General features: G+C 43.5%; 1 protein-coding gene and 1 pseudogene across 1 annotated transcript; both read right to left on the reverse strand.

The window, feature by feature from the left end:
* Nucleotides 1–739: 739 nt before the first annotated feature.
* Nucleotides 740–1577, reverse strand: LOC120838831 (annotated as a pseudogene).
* Nucleotides 1578–18709: 17132 nt separating this feature from the next.
* On the reverse strand, nucleotides 18710–19707 carry LOC120836826 (defensin). The gene is made up of 3 exons (XM_040205901.3): nucleotides 19570–19707; nucleotides 19403–19465; nucleotides 18710–18834 (listed from the first exon to the last, which is right to left on the reverse strand). Exons 1-3 carry the CDS (start codon nucleotides 19610–19612, stop codon nucleotides 18710–18712), a joined length of 231 nt encoding a protein of 76 aa, XP_040061835.1. The 5' UTR covers nucleotides 19613–19707.
* Nucleotides 19708–20146: the final 439 nt, after the last annotated feature.

Genomic DNA, 20146 nt, shown 5'->3' on the forward strand with positions numbered 1-20146 from the left:
GACATCGCTCAACAGAACGGCAGGGAAGAGTCTCAATTGCACTGTCTCCAGCGCGAGCTTCCAACCTGCGATGAATCTTGGCCGTCCTGTGAGCCTCGAACAACCACAGAACGGCGAAACACACGGGGCCCGTGCGGGAGGTCCGGCCCTCGAAAGACACACGCCCTGCCAATCTCGCAGTGAGGCGCTCGCTAGGGGCGCCTCTATTTGCCTCATTATGGCCAATGTATGTACTTGCTATGCACGCGGCCATGTTTTAATTTGCATAGTGCCTAGGAGCTTGGCATTGCTCGTGCTCGCACCAGCAGAGACAACACTGTAAGCAGAGAAAGCTGAAGTACCCTAACTCTGGATTGTGAAAAAATTCCACCAGGTGGCGACACCCGAACTTCTCACCGTGAGTAGTATAATAGTATATTCAAGTCAAGGTCTCGGTTTCCATGCGTTCATACCAGAGCGAAGAAGACATGCATACGCGCTTGCATAAACGTTTGAGCCTCATAAGTAATAAAAATAGCGATAAATATTAACTCCATACTTCATTTATCACACACACATGATCCACAAAATAACAAATTTCTTTTCCGCGTTGTTCAACGGGAAATCAGATGTCTTCTTCGTGTGAATCAAATGGATGTTCGCTCCGTCGAGTTCAACGCACGTTTTGTATTAAAGATACTACAGAAGTCATTTGTTTGTCCTGCTACATCAGTTGACTTAAGCTTCCTTGAGTTAGACTCTATTTTTTGACACAGATGCAAGTCTTTTTCACAAAATTGCCGCAGTAGCCTGCCTTCGCCCGAAGCCCCTACAGTGACGGTGGCAGACATCTTGCCGGAAGGGGCAAGTAGCCACTGCGACCTGTCAATCAAAGAAGAGGAATTGTTTCATGAATGGCTTATGATTCTCTCGTGTCGTTTGAAAAGTCGGCGAAGAAATGTTTTACATCAACTCTACTAGAACGTTTGTTCTCTACAAATGTTAGAGTTTTTTTTTTTTTTTTGAAGAATATTAATAGTATACCACCAGCACTTTTAGCTATGAACACTCGTTGGTTCTGTTTTTCTTGTTGTTGTTGTAACTGTAACATGTATGTCCTTCGTGTAATTTTCCTAAACGAATTAAAAAGATTAATTAGTTAATTATATATATAATTTATAATTTAACTAGCAATCTCAATATTTCCTGGATTTATTGCACCAAACTACCGGGCGGGGGTAAACATTGTTACAAGCTGAATAATGACTCTTAAATAAGTTACGGTGAAAGAATTTCGCTCTTTCAACAGACTCATATTAAAGACACAGCCCACATAATCTCATCTACAAAGTTATTTCCTTTCTTTTATTTTTATAGCTCTATTTACGAACTTGAACGTGCTCTTTTTCACCTCCTTCATTTTCAGCCAGAGATGTTCCGTTCAGACCTTCAGGGAGAAAATGTTAGGATGATACAGTTATCTTCATAAACAGCCACATTTTCTCCACTTTTTTTTTTTCTTACTATCAATTATATTTAAGACGCCATTACCTACCAGCGATCAGCAAAAACGGAAGCGAGACGGCAATGGCCTTCATGATTCCAGGCAGATACGGGAGCTTCAGTTACAGCATTATTCACTGTAACAATTAGAACAGTAGAACTCATGATGCCATAAAAACAATAATAGAAAAGGAGGGGAAAGGGTTCAGACACGGAATAATGTTGCATCAAACAGAACAGGCGAAAACGTGCGTATGGATGAAGAGAAGAAATGCGAAGTAATAAACACGGATGGAAGGAAACGTTCATTGGGTGGTTTGGCTCCTACGTAAAATAAAACCCTAGAATAAGCATTACTTGTTATTTCACGTTTAGCGCCTCTTTATGAAACGCGCTCTATGTTCATTTTACGCGTATTCGATCGCCAATTTTTTCTATTATTAGGCCTCCTATTTCTAGTTGCTCGTTTAACAACCGCTGACATCTTTTATCATAAAAATGGAAAATGCGGATCCATTAGAAATGCGATCGAACTATTATATTGAACGCTTACGTCCTTTTACTTGCTGCTGGCATTTAAAAGAAACAAAGTTCATCTTTGAGGTTCCATAAGTCCCCAAAGTCCATTCTCCTGGATGTATTACGGCAAGGAATATGAGGTGTTACACGAATACAAATGAAGTTTTAACGCCATAGCATTTAGGAGCTGGTGTCGCAAAATATCCGGCGTCGGCGACGGTGGGACCAATAAATCCCATAACGCAACGCGCGCAGGCACGTGAGATGTCACACGTGCTGGAACGCATCGGCACGACACTGGGGCATTTCTAGAGCGTATTGTTCTCACCGAATGTTTCGCCAGTGAACTAAGACTCGTCGCCCACCCAACGAAACGCGAGGTTGCAGGAGGCAAACATAGGAGAACCGGAAGTATTTTTTTCCGCCTGTCATGGCGGCCGGAAGTGGCGCGCACACCCTGCATAATGGACCTTTTCCGAGAAGCGTTCCGCGCACGCGCGAGCGCCCGATGCCAAGCGGCGGAAGTTGGCACGAAAAATCGAGGAAATTCGGATTGAGGCTGTAGATCGACGAGTAGAACACGTAATTGCAGCGTATATATAATTCTGTTACACAAAAAAATAAAGTTGACGGAAAGAAAAACGCGACGTTTGGGTGGACGCTACGGATTTCCCTCTTTAAAGTCGCGTTGGGCACGCGACGCAGCTCAGAGAGCGAAGTGACTTTATAGCGTAGCTCCCATTCTCGATTGGTAGCGCAGGAAGATCACTTTCTCGATTTTTAGTTCGTGCAGCCACCGCCTGGTGCCGTCGGTATTTGGAAAAGGTTCATTATATGCTTTTATTGTTCTGCCGAGAGGATATCCACACTCCGTTTCCCATTAAATCCGACCGCAACCTAAGCTACGTTACGAAGGAGCGAACCAAGCAGACCAAAAAGTGCATCGTCATGACGCTCGTTGTTTTTGAGCGTTTCCTATGGTTGGCTAGCTGAACAAGCCGCGCACAGTGAATGCGAAGTGATCCTGCGTTTTATTTTTATGCGTGAGTGGTTTAAGCGGTAGTAGGCTCACAAAAACGAGGAACGAGGTGACGATGCAATTTTGGCGCTCTTTGATTGACTCTATCGGCTCATAACATTGGCTAGGGCCCGACATGAAACGGAGGCCAGCTATACTTTGTCTCACCCTACGATGGACTAAAGGCAAAAGCTACGAACCACCAGATCCAATCACGAGCCACTTAGAAATTACCTGGTAATTCGCTTCAATGAACGTGACTGAGTGACTCATCAATTTTGCATTGCAAAGCAAGCCACGACATACAGGCTCTTTGCAGTGTCGAAGCTATAGAAATGATGCAGCGCATTTTCATGAGGAGCATTATTCGTTCATCCTTAATCTATGTTAAGCATGTCATAGTTTATCGTGGAACGTGATTGGACATGGCTGCCCGTAGCTTTGGCCTTTAGTCCAGCGTAGGATGAGACGAAGTATAGGAGACCAAGGATACATACAAATATTATAATTATGGTTATCTTAACTTTATAGTAACTCGACTAAAGACGAATTGACATCCGTGAAATTAAAAAAAAAAAAAAAAAAAAAAAGGAATTGAAACAGTATGGCGACGCGGGTGGGAGTAGGCTAGATATGGCTAGAGGGAGGGCAAGGAAGTTTGGAAGCGGAAGAGCAGAATATATGAGGATAGGCGGATGGAGAAGAAGTAGAGACTGAGAGATATATGTCTTTACACGGAAGACGCGTTTTCCGGAGTCTCATTTAAGCGCTGACACGTGGACGACGAAACGGCAGTTTGCGTAACAGCGGTCTAGGGTTTCCAAAGGATTGCGCGACGTGACCGACCTTTTGTGGTGCATATGTCGGGCACTTCACGCTGTCTTCTAATCGCGTGGGTTTCCACCTGTCGTTGTGGATTTTCTGCGGATCCACTGAGAGGCCTTTGAGTCAAGATCGCACCTGGCGTTAGTAGAAGGGACGGTCTGTTTATACGGAAAGCGAAAACTGAACAACCGCATACCTGTTTTCCCGTGAGAGATGCCTCGAAAACGTTTTCGCAGCACTAACATTTAGATCCGTCGAAAATTAGAGATGCCCAAGAGAACATTAACTCCATGCCATACAGCTACTTTTATTTATTTATTTATTTATTCATTCATTCATTTATTTTCAGTTACCCTAAAGCCCTGCCCGCGGCCTGCGTCCAGCAGACCCGCTGCTACCTTCCATAAACACACGCGGCTCTAAAAAACGGCACCGCGACGCGCTCCAAGTACGCGAAAGAATATACCAGAAAGAACGAGAAACTGCATCGCAACGGGGATCTCTCGCCATGACTGAACATTGTCATCACCAGAATCATAATTCTTAGTCCCCGGCCTTCATTTTTGTGTAACTCTGTTAAAATTCCTTTGCTTTCTTATCTACATTTTGTTAGCATTAGTTTTGATAACGTCCGTAAAGTTCGTCCAATTTTCGCCTCGGCAGTTCCGTTTCTTAACTCCACCTTGCCATTAAAACTTAAAAAGCCGTCGATTTTGTGCGGTTTTTCAGAAAGCCGTAAAATACTTCGCGTGCCTTCCATCGTTCTGCAATTTGTTGATTTAGTGTTTTTCGATGACACTGAGCAATTTTCTAAATGAAACCATGCCCCTAAACACAATATCCAAAAGTTAATTAGGCAAAAATAATTAACAAATTAATTATCCCGGACTTTAATAATCTTACTAAATGGGCCCCTAGCTCGGGACCAAAACACCACAAGCCTTTTTTCATTGCGATGAGTAGTTTTCGCAAGAGCGATTTGGCCTGCGTTTCCTGAAAGTCCCTGTATATTTATATATATTGCGAGGACAAGATGAGGAATTCTGGGGACAGATTTATTGAGCGACTGCTCTCGGGAAAATCCAAGCACGGACGACCGTGCTCGAGGCGATCAGAGAGAGAGAAAGTGAATATAGAATAATTTGGAACGGCAGTGATGATGATCATAATGAAGATGAAGTGGGTCTTGTCTTTGAGCTTCCTCACACGTTTCCCCCTGGCGGTTGAGATATGGCCTCCTGGCCAGTTGCTTTTAGAGGTAGGGTGCGTCAGCGGGGAGTGAATGGTTTGAGCCGTCCAACATGAAGAACTTCGTGGGCGCGACGTCTGCGATCCGAGTGAAGTGTTTCTGGCTGGACGAGATAGTTTACCGGTGATGTCTGGGCGAGCACTCTGTAGAGGCCAATGTAGTGTGGGAGAAATTTTTCGCAACGGCCTGGTTGGCTTGTAGGCAACGAGACCATGACGAGGTCTTCTGGCTGAAAGACGGTAGTTTTGTGTCTGGAATCGTAAGATTGTTTACGGTGCCGTTGAGTTTCATTGGTTCGAAGTTGTGCAAGGTGACGTGTGTCTTCTGTATGTTGTAACTGAGCATTCAAGGCATTGCTGTGATGCGCTATGGGTGGAGGAGGGAATATGGTATCAAGAGTAGACGTAGGCTCTCTTCCATATGTAAGGTAAAAAGGGGACTAGCCAGTCGTACTCTGCGTAGAGGTATTGTACGCGTATGTAACAAATGGTAATATAACATCCCAGTTCGTGTGTTCAGGAGAAACATATATAGAAATCATTGCTGCAAGGGTACGGTGAAAACGTTCTGTAAGTCCGTTTGTCTGTGGATGGTAAGATGAAGTGGTTTTGTGGACAACATTGTATGCAGAGAGCACCTCTTCCAGCACATGAGAAAGAAAGGCTCGACCCTTGTCGCTAAGCAGAACACTGGGCGACCCGTGGCGAAGGAGCAGGTTTTGAATGAAAAAATTGGCTACTTCCGTTGCGTTGCCGGTGGGGATAGCCGCCATTTCTGCGAAACGAGTGAGGTGGTCTACAGCGGTGACCACCCACCGGTTTCCATGAGCGGTGATAGGCAATAGTCCAAATAAGTCGATGCCTATTGTGTCGAAGGGTCGTGAAGGGCAAGGTACGGGTTGTAATTTTCCAGAAGGTCGTGTGGTGCGATGTTTGTGCTGTTGACATAAAATGCACGATTTTATGTACTTGGCAATAGAAGAGTAGAGACTGGGCCAAAAGAAACTTTGCCGAATACGGGAATATGTTTTGAATAATCCGAGGTGTCCTGCGGTTGGATCATCATGCAGCGAGTGTAGTATCGCGATACGTAATGAGCGTGGTATCATGAGCACCCAGCGATCACCATCGGGACTGTAACTCTGACGGTACAATATGTTGTTGTGAAGCCGGAAGTGGCGTTGCTGGCGTCTGGAACGGCTGTTGTTGTGCTCTGACGTTCCGTTCATTTTATCAATAAGTTTTCGAATTTCCGGATCTCTGCGCTGTTCCTGCTGTATGGTGGTTACGTCAAGGTTGAAATCCGCAGGTGCGTTTGGCTCGATGTTAAGGAGAGGAAGAGGAGTTTTAATAACGGGGCAGCGAGATAGAGCGTCTGCATCACTGTGTGTGCGGCCATACTTGTAGGTTACGGAAAAGTCATATTCCTGAAGACGTAGGGTCCACCTACCAAGCCGACCGGATAAGTTCTTAACCGTGGCAAGCCAGCATAACGCATTATGATCTGTGACGACGTTAAAATGTCGGCCGTAGAGATAAGGCCGAAATTTGCCAATCGCCCACACGAGAGCGAGGCATTCTTTTTCCGTGATGGTGTAGTTGGACTCAGCTTTGCTTAGAGAGCGACTTGCGTAGGCGATAGCGTGTTCGATGGCACCTTGCCCTCGTTGTAGGAGAACTGCTCCGATGCCGATGTCACTAGCGTCAGTATGCAGTATGGTTTCGGCGTCGTTGTTGAAATGTTGAAGAACCGGGTCCGATGTTAGAGCTCTCTTGAGGGTTCTAAAAGCGTCTTCACAAGCGGGTGCCCAAGAAAATATGGTGTTGCTTTTCAGGAGATCATTAAGTGGACTAGCAATGCTAGCAAAACCGCGGATAAATCTTCGGAAGTACGAGGAGAGTCCCATGTAGCTGCGCAGTTCTTTCTGTTTTGTTGGCCGCGGAAAATCTGACACGGCTGTGATCTTATCCGGGTCGGGACGTATACCGTCTTTGGAAGCAAGGTGGCCTAATATTTTTATAGTTTTTGCGGCGAATGTGCACTTTTCTGTGTTTAATTGTAGACCAGCAATGGCGAGGCAAGAAAGTACTTGTGCGAGGCGCTGTAGATGATGATCAAAAGTATCAGAAAATGCTATTATATCATCTAGGTAGCATAGACACGTTTTCAATTTAAGGCCTCTAAGAATTGTGTGGATCATATGCTCAAAGGTGGCAGGCCCGTTGCACAAGCCGAAAGGCATTACATTAAATTCGAATAAACCATCGGGAGTAATAAATGCGGTCTTTTCCTTGTCATTTTCGTGCATGGGGACTTGCCAGTACCCTGATCGCAAATCTAAGGAAGAGAAGTATTCAGCACCTTGAAGAGAATCGAGAGCATCATCTATTCTAGGCAGTGGATATACATCCTTACGGGTAATTCTATTAAGGCCGCGGTAATCAACGCAGAAGCGAATTCCTCCGTCCTTCTTTTTAACGATAACCACGGGTGATGCATATGAACTAGAAGAAGGCCGAATAATTCCCTTGTCTAACATGTCATTGACATGTGTTTGAATTATAGATCGTTCAGATAGAGAGACGCGTTAGGGATGGCGTCTAACAACGGTAGGACTTTTAAGTTGAATGTGATGTTGTGTGACATTTGTGCGACTGAGCTTAGGTGATACAGAATCGAAACTTTCTTGGTATGTCCGAAGTAAAGATAGCAGCACGTTTTTCTTTGTGGCATCAAGGTCGGAGCTTATGGTGCCTAATAGGGTGCTGTTACTCTTGCCTATTAGAGAAGGGAACTTTGTTTGAGTGACAGTAAGAGCCGAGAGTAATAGGTCACTCGGTGGAGCAGTGGTGACTAGATTGGTACCCTGGGGTATCAAGAGTGACTCTTCGGATGTATTATCTACTTCAATCAGGGCTGTACCGTTCAGGAAACGTATGATAGACGGAGCAAGTACTAAGCCTTTTGAAAGAAATGAGTTGGAAGGGTTTACAATAACATCAGCAGTAATCGGCCGTGTTGATAATAATGCCACTATTTGGCTTGTGTGGGTGTGGATAATAGAATCATTCTGAACTTCAAAACTGATAGATTTGTGGTTGTCTGGTTCCGCAAGTTCGAGTTCACTTAGAAATATTTCCGAGTTTGCACAGTCGATCACAGCCGAATTTTCGAAAAGAAAGTCCCAACCGAGAATCATCTTATGTGAGCAACTAGGCAGTACAATAAACTGGATATGATAGAAACTATCCTGGATTAAAACTCGAGCTGTACAATAAGTTGATGGCTGTATTAATTCCGTACTCGCCCCGCGTAAGGGTGTTCCCCAGAAAGGAGTTCGGACCTTATGTAATGATCTGCAAATATCTTCTCGAATGGCTGAAACTGCCGCTCCGGTATCCACCAATGCCAGAATATCCAAACCTTCAACGCAAACTGATTAAATTGAATGGGACTACAGGGGGAGTTGTATGGGGTTGAAAATGCGCAGCTCTCCCCCCAAGAACTGCGGTTTTTAGTTTTCCGTCGTGTACTTGGGATAGGTCTGCTTAGAAGATATCATTGGTGATCGAGTAACGCCGTCAGGGAGAAGGGGAACGGTTGGTAAATGTCATTTGTCGGCTTTTCGGGGATTATCAGAGAAAGCCCTTACCAAAAAGAGGCCGTACTTCAAACGAAGTTGAAATATATTTAGCACGAATATCCATTTTGTATTTATTCTGTATTATTTTGGCCGCATTCGAAATACGCCCGTAAGGTATTCAAAATACATTATAAATATGAATCAAAAATATTTTAGATATACCAAAAATATTATTCCTTCACACTCAAGATGCCATTTGTGCATTAAAAACCGGTTACACAATTTTTTTTTTCGATTTTGTCAGCAAATGATGTCCCTGTGGTATTTGAAGGCACTACTAAATACATCTTGCAAAGCTACATTAGAAACGAACACAAACACTATTTCGACAAAAACCCCGAGACTTTGTGTTTGTCCGTCCCTTTTTGTCCCAGTCTCGGGGTTTTTGTCGAAATGTTTAACCACCACCAGCTCGTTTGCGCCCTTACCTTTTGTTCACAAACACTATGACGCACTGAACAGCTCATTCACAGTCCCGTAGACTGCTCTAGAACCTTATATAGCCTACATATTGAAGGTTATCATTTTTTCGGTGACCACCTCTGCGCTTATTAAGGTTCCAAGTATTCGATCTTCTCCTCGGGAGTCTGTCAAAGGGGAAACAGTGTTTTAAAGTTCGTGGACGATATCTCTTACTAAAAGGCATTGGTACAACTAATAACATTTCGTAGCAGTCCCTAAAACAATATCCGCACAAACGGCTCATAAAATACATGTTATTGCTTCTCTGCGTAGCACCACTCAGGACGAAGCGAATCAAGGCAGTTTCTTCACTTTAAAATACTGTAAACGACTTTATTTTCGTGAGGACCTAATTCTCGCAAAGTTCGCGAGTCACCTACAATTCCGAAAAATAGGTCCCGTGAATAATTCCGGCAAAATGTAAAAACATTAAAATCTATATTGCTATCCCAGCGCGTCGCGAAAATTAGAATTTGCGAATTATTCCAGAACTCCAACTTTGACCTAAATCACGAAATATTGAGCCCGCGAAAAATAAATATTTTACAGTAGTTGTTTCGCCTTTCCTTTTTAGTAGTAGACTTTAATATGGTAGTAAATGTCACCATATTAAAGTCACTATTCACATCACGTACAATGGTGAGTATACACGTTCAGTGAACTAACATTGTGCTAACAAAACCACGCCAAACGTATCTGTTCACAGCACCTGCTGAAGCTTTCCAGCATCAGCAAATGTTGTGGTTGTAGTTCTTCGACCCCGTTTGTGATTGGTGTGCAAGGAACTGATCAGGTGTCTTCTTGATAGAAAAAAGGAAACAATAACATAAACTGGGCTGATTTATCAGTGCGGTGCTGCGCAATTCAGTTGACAAACTAATCAAATGTTGTATTTAGGCGCTTTAGTGTACTCCATATCTGGTTGAAGTGAACTTCTAGAAGGGGAGCTTTTCAATATTTTGGTAGTTTAAGTCAAACTACCAAAGTATTGTAGTCAAAAGGTACTTAGAGTATAACACATCAGTATTTACGATTTTGAGGTATTTTAAAAGTATTCTGCACGTATTTTTGATTGCTCCATTTTTTTAGGGTTGGAGTATATTTTGCATGAATTAAATAAATATTTCAAGAAATATATGTGAAAGGTATTTTGTGCCTATTAATTTAGTATTTACATATTTCAAAACGCATGAAGGGAACTTCAAATGTAGTTTAAGTAAAGGTATCTTAAAGTGATTTTTAGAAGTATATTTTAGTACCAAGTAAAAAAAAGAAGTTTGTATTTTCGGTATATTTTTCGTGTACTTACAATTATGAACTGTATTTCAAGTACACTCAAATTAGAATGTGGTATATTTCAAACGCATTAGTTTTCGCTAAGGGAGGACTCGCCGTACGGGGACGGTTGTATGTGTCAGACCAATACGGCTCTCAGTCGTGATGGTAACGTGAAGATTCATACCTCTCGTCACTTCGGCGTTTTCGGCAATATCGAACAATATGTCCTCTATTGCCGCAGTAGTAGCACACGGGGGTAGAATTGGTCGGTCTCCAAGGTGGGTACGTCATGGCGTTTGTGGGTGCGTGAGTGAGTGGAGCCATTGTCGGTGAAGGAAGACATTGTGGCTGAGGCACCACCTGCGGAGTGGTCGGGAGTCGTGTTGCCATCTCAACGTACGTTGGTTGCTTTGGTTCCACACATGGACGTGCGGTGGAATCAGCATAAGCCAGTTCTTCCTGGACGAGTGCGCGGAGGTCGGTTGAGAGGTCGCCATGGTCTTTCGTGACAGGTATTTCGGGGTTCAGTTTTTTCATTTCCTCGCGAACGATTTCTCTGATCATTTGTCGTAGTTCTGATGTTGTCGGTGGGTTCTTGTCACCCTGAGGTCGATGAGGTAATCATACAGTGCGCATCTCATCCAGGTGTTGACATACGGATGTAATGTCTGATACTGACGTTGGGTTCTGGACTAGGAAGACATTAAAGGCAGTGTCCGCGATGCCTTTGAGGATGTGTCGTACGCGGTCTGACTCTCGCATGTCAGCGTCAGCTCTTCGGCACACCGTCAGGACGTCCTCGATGTAAGAGGTGTACGTCTCTTCATTTTGTTGTTGGCGATGTTGGAGTTTCTTCTTTGCGTTTTCTTTGCGACTTGTTGGAGTGCCGAAAATTTCGCAAATCTTGGTGGTAAAAGATGTTTAGGTAGGGATCTTGTCTTCGTGATTCGAAAACCACGTTTTGGTGACGTCTACGAGATAGAAGGCGACGTTCGCCAACTCGATGTTGTCATCCCATCGGTTGTAATTGCTTCCTCGTTCGAAGCTGTCAATCCAGTTTTCTATGTCCTCGTCGCGAAGACCGGCGAAGGCTTTGGGGTCACGTTGCCGACTTCGGACAGTCCACGCAGCCGCTGGTGAAACTGGCATAGGCACGTTGTCAGTCATCGTGCTAGAAGACGTGGTAGGCATATGCGTTGACGTCGAGGTCATGGTAATTGTAGCAAGCGTCCGGTGTCGCAGCTCCAGATTGTAGCGATATGCCAGAGGTCGGGGATGTCAGAATGAAGCACCTCCATGAGGACAAGATGAGGAGTTCCGGGGACAGATTTATTGAGCGACTGCTCTCGGGAAAATCCAAGCACGGACGACCGTGCTCGAGGCGATCAAAGGAAGAGAAAGTGAATATAGAATAATTGGGAACGGCAGTGATGATGATCATAATGAAGATGAAGTGGGTGTTGTCCTTGAGCTTCCTCACAATATATATATATATATATAAAAATAGATACATAGAAAAATACTGTTCCGTAGGACGACGAAAAGATATAGGGCGTTTTTTAAAGCTTAATAGAATTGTTTTAAAAAAAATGCCGCAAACGTTAAAACTTATTCCTCGTGTGTACGACCAAAGGGGGCATTATGTGGGTTGCTAATTTTTGCGATAAGTCGGCTGGTTAATTAAAATTCGCTGATTAACTTTTTAGTCACTGAAAAAAGACATTGTTGCAATTAGAAACTTGTCATTCCTGACATTTGTCAGTCGTCACGAATGACAAAACAATTTGTCATTTGTGATATTTGTCATGATATAATCAACCGCATTCGGCAGCCGCTAGTCTTGTATTTGCTCCACGAGTTGTACCTTTAATGCACTACTACGCTTCTCTGAGAACCACATTTTACAGTCCTATTTATGAAGTTCAAGAGCGCCTTGGCTACTGCAATTGAAGTTTACTCTGAAATAATTCGAGATATGTAATATAATACGTGCCAAAATAATTTAGGAACAAACGGGACTCATGTACTGCAGAAATGGCACCGGTCGCGCTTTAGTTTGACGGTAGGCTCAGCTCGAGTCATCACACATTTCGCCTTAAGTACGTAAGATGACCCCCGCGATTCGGTGGACTTGACATGGAATCCGGCATTGCGCCTCCATATGAGCCGAATTCGATGCTGATCAGGCAGCCATACTTGTTGATGAGTACACGAGTGAAGGACACACGTGCACGCTCAGGAGAAATATTGACTAAATGAGAGGATACCCTGTCGCTGATTAACAACCAAGAGCAAGTACGTCGTCCCCCCAGACAAAAGGAACAAAGAGCACCTGTACCTTCAAACTCTAAACAAATTAATATTAGAAAGGCGAAGAGGGAAACAGAAGAGAATGTCCACAAAAGTGCTTATAAACCCCTTTGCCCTGCCCCATTTTCTAGCAGTTCAAACGATTCTTGATGCACTGAGGTCGAGATGGTCAGGATTCCAAAATCAGAATCCAAAACAATGCGCGCATTAGGAAGGAGAAGAAACAAACACTTTTTGAATGAGCTTCAAAGCAAACGTCAAGCCACAATAGGCACATAAGGAGGTTTGAGAAGACGAGTATAGGTCACTGGAGCTCAATAAAGTCAGGAATCTTTGGCCAAGTCAGTGCCTGTGCTCGCATGGAAGTGTACGCATTTTCATACTGGAACCCCGTGAACCGGCGATTTCCGAAAATGGTTCAACGTGATTGTACCCAGCGTTGGCGTCACAATCCTCCGCTGACTGAACCACTTTAGCTCCCGACAGAAAGTGGGGTGTAAAATCCGGATCACATCACCAGCACTTTGCTACCTTTAAGTGTAACGTGCAAGTCAAAAACAGCCTGAAAAAAAAAAAAAGACGAAAGGAGAGTAGACAGGAAAATAAGAGGACACATAGAGGCGGGCGTACTTGGGGCTATCTATTTCGTCTTCAGTTGGCATTTGGAGACTGCGTTTTGCTAGCGCCTTGTTTCCTGTTTCGTGTTTCTTCAATTGGCTCCAATTTTGTAATCGGTTCAGCTTTGCCCTGGAGTTTGACGATCTCTAGTTACGTAGATTATTCCTGCAAAAATGTTTTTACAAGATTGCGAAATGAATTTGAGGTACTGAGTACGAGATACTGAGAAATGTAATAAAGATGGAGTAGCGAATACTCTAGACTAAATGTATTTGCAAGCTAGCAAAATACTATCAACATTTTTTTTAAATACAGTACCTAGAGTAGAGTATTTAAGATAGGCACAAGTCTGGCTTTAGGCCAAGATTCATCTCTCTGTTCGACACAGCAAGTGTTCGCTACTCGTGCTCAGAGTTGGGGTACGCGAGCACAAGCGGCCACAGATTCGCGTCCCTGTCAGTTTGTATCTCGGGCCTCCTATTACGTACAACCGGAGCCTCCTTACCTAAAATTTGATTTGTGATCCTCTCGTGCTAAGCGAAACGTTGTTCCACAAAATAGAGTGTTAGTTTAAGGTGCATGAACGCGCATGCGCAGTGCGATGCCCCAAACTGCAGAAGTTACGAGAGAGTTCATGAAAGCAATTGAGGGCTCACCGCTAACCGCTTTCTTGACGTTGGCTTCCTATATTTCTTTTTTGCCTTTAAGAATCATTTCTAATCGCTATTTGAAGAAACTTTCAGCGTACTGTGCATTGTTCAATCTTTTCCGCTGTCTTTCAACCGCCATCCCAATAAAATGCATGCAGGACCAATTCAAAGCATTTCTGACCGAAGACTTCACAATCCCTGCTTTCACGATTTTGGAAGGACAACTAACCCTTGATACGTACAATTCTCAGCTAAATGAAACTATATTTCGCGCGACGACCAAAATGGAACCCAAGATACAGTTGAGCCAGCGGCAAGCGCCCGTATACACGAACTTATCTCTGTTACGTCACGGCGCGGTGGTGGCGCGTCGGTCGCGCTTCCGGTCTGGGGCTGTGGGCAGAAGTCCCCATGCCAGACGTGTATTCCTGCGTTGTTTTGAAAGGAACCTGACAAGAACCTGCCTTCTCGTTAAAACGCCGCGACTTGGGCTGTACTAAGAGTCGAGATAGTTTTGAAGGCCAAATTTCATGTGCTCGGTTCGTCCGAGATGGTGGATATCTGCCGTGAAAAGGGAAAACTAGACGCCGTCGGACCACGATTGCTTGAGCAGGAAGCACTTGGGATTGAATTCACGGATACTTCTGGTTATCAGATTTATTTATTTTTTGTTCTAACATGAACGGCGAAAAACCGCGAAGTTGTACGGACCACCTGCGGACTACGTTCAGTGCGTCTTCAAGTTCAGAAGGGCCGCTTGACTGTTCGAACTGCCGTCTGTTCTTTCAAACGTTTCTGCTTGTCGTCTGCTCTTTTAGACGACATCGGCCCGTAGACCAAACGTGGGCCCGGTACTTGCGATAAGAAGTAAGTGCAGGCCTTAAAATATTCAAGTTTGAAGGTTGGTAAGCAGGCTCGATATAAACCGTAGATAAAAAAATGTATTGATACCAGTGGCCATCACCGACTTGTTATGCCTTATTCACTTGTTCCGATTCTGCTTGAGATTTTCAGCATCGGCGTCGACCATCTCAGCTGCGGTTCACGCTTTTGCAGCCCGATCGATGTCCCGACTGAAAATTGCGAGCGAAATCTCATCATACGAATCAGGCTTTAGCGTACATTCTGCGGCGTCCACGCGGAATGAATCGCCGCATGTCACATTATTCACGCGAAGTTTTGCGGTGCAACAAGCCTCGGTAATTTCGCTGAGGCCGCTCAAGTCGTCAGACATCGCCAGGAAGACGTAGAACCTACAATTCGAAGGCGAAAAAGGGCAGGGGGACTCACACCGACGCCGACAACATCGCATTTCAATGGTTTGTTTATGGGCGATCGGCGAGCTTCTTGCCCACACCCCCATCGTGCATGCGCGGCGCCGGTGGTGTCCGCTAGGGGCGCTCGGGTTTATTTGTAAACATGAGTTGGTGTATAGACCATTTAATTTAGCGCTCTCAGGGCGGTGCCATTTTCTTCGGCCTTCTTCGGCCTTCACCTTATGTTGTACCGCAGACAAGGCTATAAGCGCGAGCTGATAGCGTTGGGAGCTACTCTTAACGGACGAGAGCTTGTGCTGTCAAGGTGTGCCCTAGAGCAAGGAGGTCGCGCTTGCAGCCTTTCCTGCGGTACATCATAAGGTGAAACAGAGTATAGCAGATGACAAACTGGGAGGTGGCCGCTCTCCATCTTTGGACTGTACCGGCGGGCTGTACAAAACATCAAACTCTCGCTCGTGGCTGCCGTTAAGAAATGGTTCGCGTTCTTAGAATCATCGACACTACGTTGTAAAATAACCAATATATGACTGTTATTTTTTAAACCGCACAGAAAGCCAAGGCTGGGGCATAGCAAGCATGATAAATGCAGAAATTTCCTGTGAAATGATTACAGATTACTGTTACATTGATAAAGACTACGAGATGTCGTCGTTATTGATAAGACAGAGTAATATAGCAGTGTGTTATCGTCCACCAAGTGGAAGTGTCTGTCTTTTTCTGCTTATTTAGAATATGTTTTAGAGTTTGCGATAAAAATAAAACATAATTATGGGAGGTGACTTTAATATTAACATGCTACTTGAGACAACAAATCAACGCTATTCGACGCACTGATCCAAACAGGCGGATGTGTGAATATGATAACGGCTCCAACGAGAATTACCACTGAATGTGGTAATTCTCGTGTGTGTGTGTGTGTTTTTTTTTTATTGACTTTGCTCCTATTTTTTTGTTCTGATTGATACTTACCCTGAATGTACGCCCCCCCCCCCCCCCCCCCTTCATGTAATTCCCTTAATTGGGCCTTTAAGGTACCATGAATAAATAAATAAATCATCGACACTACTGTATCTTTTTATTACAAGCTACGATAAGTGAGATTCTAAATCTGGTATAATAATCACTGATGTAAGTGATCATTTGGGTATATTTTTGTCCATAAATAAAAAAGGAAGCTAAACAACAACACAAAAAAAAGGAAACAAAAATCAGTGAGGGGCGCACCTTCAGAATATAGCGCGCGGACACGTAGACGACAAAGCGCGGACACACGGACAACAAAACTGTTTGCGGTGTTGATTGGCAGGGGGGCTTGGAACCTCTGCCCTTCCTAAAAGGGTAGCCGATCTGGGACAGAGAACTCGATCTTGCTGGCGAGTATGGAAGAACGGAGGAATATAATGATTACAAGCGCAAACAGAAAGTCTAAAGTTTGGTAAAGAAGCGTGATAATACGCGAGTAAGTGCTAGGGGTAGATAATTAAACAACGAGACAAAATATGAACGCAACTTTAATAAAGCGGAAGAGAGTGAATGGTTCTAGGCTAGGTGCCGCAAACTACCGCTCAATACAGAGGGCGTTCATTCATTCATTCATCCATCCTATGATAGGAGACATACGCTTTCTGGAAGTCTTCACGACGACTCTCAAGAAAAAAAGGAATGAACTGAAGAGAGATATCGCTGAACAGACGTTAGCCTATCAGACGTCGGAGCAACATTTAGCTATAAAAAAAGAATCAAGGTGGTTTCGTGCCATAGCGTCCAAGAGCTGAGTGGGCAAACGATCTTCGTTCTAATATAATCGGCGAAATATTGCCTTCATCAAAGAAACGTCGATATGCTGTCGCGTTTCGGAGTACTGTAGTCTGCAGTGTAGCACCTAAAAAGAGACCGACTTTTTTTTTTGTTTTTTGCTTTAATGGGATACTGAACCGAAATTTTGAGCTCACAGAAACAAGGCCGGGCGGATAGGCGGGAAGGTGCAAAACCAAAAAATATCACTCATACCGCGATATATCTAACGGATCGCCGTATTTTTCGGGAAAGAAGTGGGCGACTGAGCCCGGCCGACAAGGTCGACGAGACAAGGCACGTCACGCTTCCCATTCCCTTTCCTCCTCGCTACGTCCCGTGGAGCATGTGAACCAAAGCGAGGAGGAGAGAAGCGAGGCCGCTTCTCCTCATTCTCAAATTTTCCCGGAGCACAGTTACGTCAAAGAACTCGCTTGATCGCGCCCTTCTTTTCCAAAAAGCACGGCCATCCGTGTGAAATATTGATGCACGAGTGATGTTTTGGAGTTTGTAGCGTCCGGTTCAATACTTTTGCAGCCTCACTTTGCGAAATCCAAATTTCGGTTCAGTATCCCTTTAAGTGTATCCCATCGTGTGTTATCACTTCACATCTACTAGTTTAGGTTACCTGGTAAAACTGGTTTTGAGCAACATACATAATGAGCAGTGTAGGGAGGAGCGTCAGTTGTCCCGCCTCCAACGCACGCTTTCGATAGTGCTTCGGCATCCCGTAAGCCTTGAGCATTCACACGCTGACGAAGCACGGCGGAAGACAACGGACCAATATTAATGTGCTGTCTGGGGAGGCCTTGCCATTATAACCTTGTCGGTGATTATAGTACAGTCCAATCTCGTTAATTCAAACTCTTTTAATTCAAACTTGCGGACAATTCAAACTAACATGCAGGTCCCATCCTATGCATGTCTACGTAGGAAAACTCCCGGTAAGTCAAACTTTGCTTTACTTAAACAAATTTTCTGTTCCCCTTGAGTTTTAATTAACGAGATCCGACTGTATATTGCAGTCACATCAAGGTATCGGTCTTCATGTGCTCATGCCAAGGCGAAGAAGACGTGTAACGAAAAATTAGTCATAGCACATGCGAGCTGGTGTAAGTTGAACATGATGGTAAACCTGAGACTGGGGCTGGAGTTGGAGACTTGGCTTTTAAGTTGGACACTTGGTATATAAGGCGTGCACGATATAAACGTTTTTTTAGCTGAATTTGAGACGTTGCCTGTTTATTTTTTTTTTTGTCTCCCTTTGATTTTTTCTTTTCCTACTCCAGTCTCAGGTTTACCATCATGTTCAAGACGTGTACACGTTTGTTTACCGATTCGAGCCGCATATGTGGTAAAAAGAACTACAAATATTATTTCTTTGCTTTATTTATAACTCTCACATAGCTCGCGAAATAACAGTTCTCTTTTCAGCGCTGTCAAACGTGAATTCAGCTATCTTCTCCACGTGCATCGAATGGAAGCTTCCTTCGTCGAGTCCAGCGCATGAATTGTAGTAAAGAGACTGCGGGAGTCAATTTTCTTCTGCTATATGAATTGACGTAATATTATTTGATTTGGAACCTATTTCTCGACACAGATGCAGGTCTTTCTATGAAAACCGCCGCAGTAGCCTCTTTTGTGCCCACTGCTCCTGCAGTAACGATGGCATTTACCTTGCCGGTGTGGGCAGTGGTGACCAGTGCGGCCTGTAGATGAAAGAAAATCAATTGTTTCAAGAATGGGTTATGATTCCCCCGTCTGTTGCAAAAATTCGGCGCAGAAAATCTCGGCATCACCTTTTAGAAACTTTTTTCTCTCCAAATGTTACAGTTCTCACGAAAAAAATATTAATAACATATCACCAGCACTGTTGGCCATGAACACCTGTTGGTTCTGTTGTTTATATTTTTTGTAACTGTAAGATGCATCTCCCTTACGTAATGCTCATAAATCAAGTCAATAAATAAATAAATAAATAGATTTATTACTAGTTTCATTCATAATTTAAATAATTCCTACATTTATTGCACCGAAATACCGTGCCGGGAGTGAATACCTTGACAAGCTGAAAATTGCGTTTAAGTTACGAGGTAAGCACTTCGTTATTTCAACAGAATAATATTCAAAAAACAGCATACACAGACATCATCTCATTTGCACGCAAAGTTAAGTTGTTTTGTATATATATATATATATATATATATATATATATATATATATATATATATATATATATATATATATATATATATATATATTTATAACTATACTTACGAACTCGAACAAGCTCTTTTTCTCCTCCTTCGTCATTTTCAGCCAGCGATGTACTGATCAGACCTTCGAGAAGACAAAAGGATGACAATGTAATCTCCTTCATCCCCCCACGTTTTGTTGCACTTCTCTTTTTATTATTATGCGTCTTTTTTAAAGCCAAGGCTTACCAGTGATCAGCAAAAAGGCAAGCGAGATGGCAAGGACCTTCATGGTTCCAAGTAGCTACCGGAGGTTCAGTTGAAGCGAGATTCACTGCAACAAGCAGAACAGTCGAACTCACGATGACATAAAAACAGAGAATAGAAAAGAATGTCGAATTGTTCAGGCACTGGACTAATGTTGTGTCAAACAGAGAAAGTGAAAACGTTCGCTTTGATAAAGAAATGGAACACGAAGTAATAAACACCTGGAAGGAACGGATAGACGAAAACTTTCATTGAATGGTTTTGCTCCTACGTAAAATAAAACCATAGAATAAACATAATTTTATTCTTTCAGGTTTTCCACCTTCTTCTTAAATGTGCTCTTTGACCGGATCCCTTTTTTTTATTATGCTTCCTTTTTTTTAGCAAATTCTTTACCAACCGCTGACAACTTTTATAATGAAGACGCGAGAGGCGGATTCATTAAAGAAGCGATCGAACTATTATATTTAACGTTTACGTCCTTTCATTCGATACTGGCATTTAAAAGAAACAAATTACATCTCAGAATTCCCAAAATTCCCTGAAGATCATCCTCCAG

The sequence above is a fragment of the Ixodes scapularis genome, unplaced genomic scaffold (genome assembly GCF_016920785.2).
Source record: "Ixodes scapularis isolate PalLabHiFi unplaced genomic scaffold, ASM1692078v2 PGA_scaffold5__190_contigs__length_132052651, whole genome shotgun sequence".
NCBI classification, from domain to species: Eukaryota; Metazoa; Arthropoda; class Arachnida; order Ixodida; family Ixodidae; genus Ixodes; species Ixodes scapularis.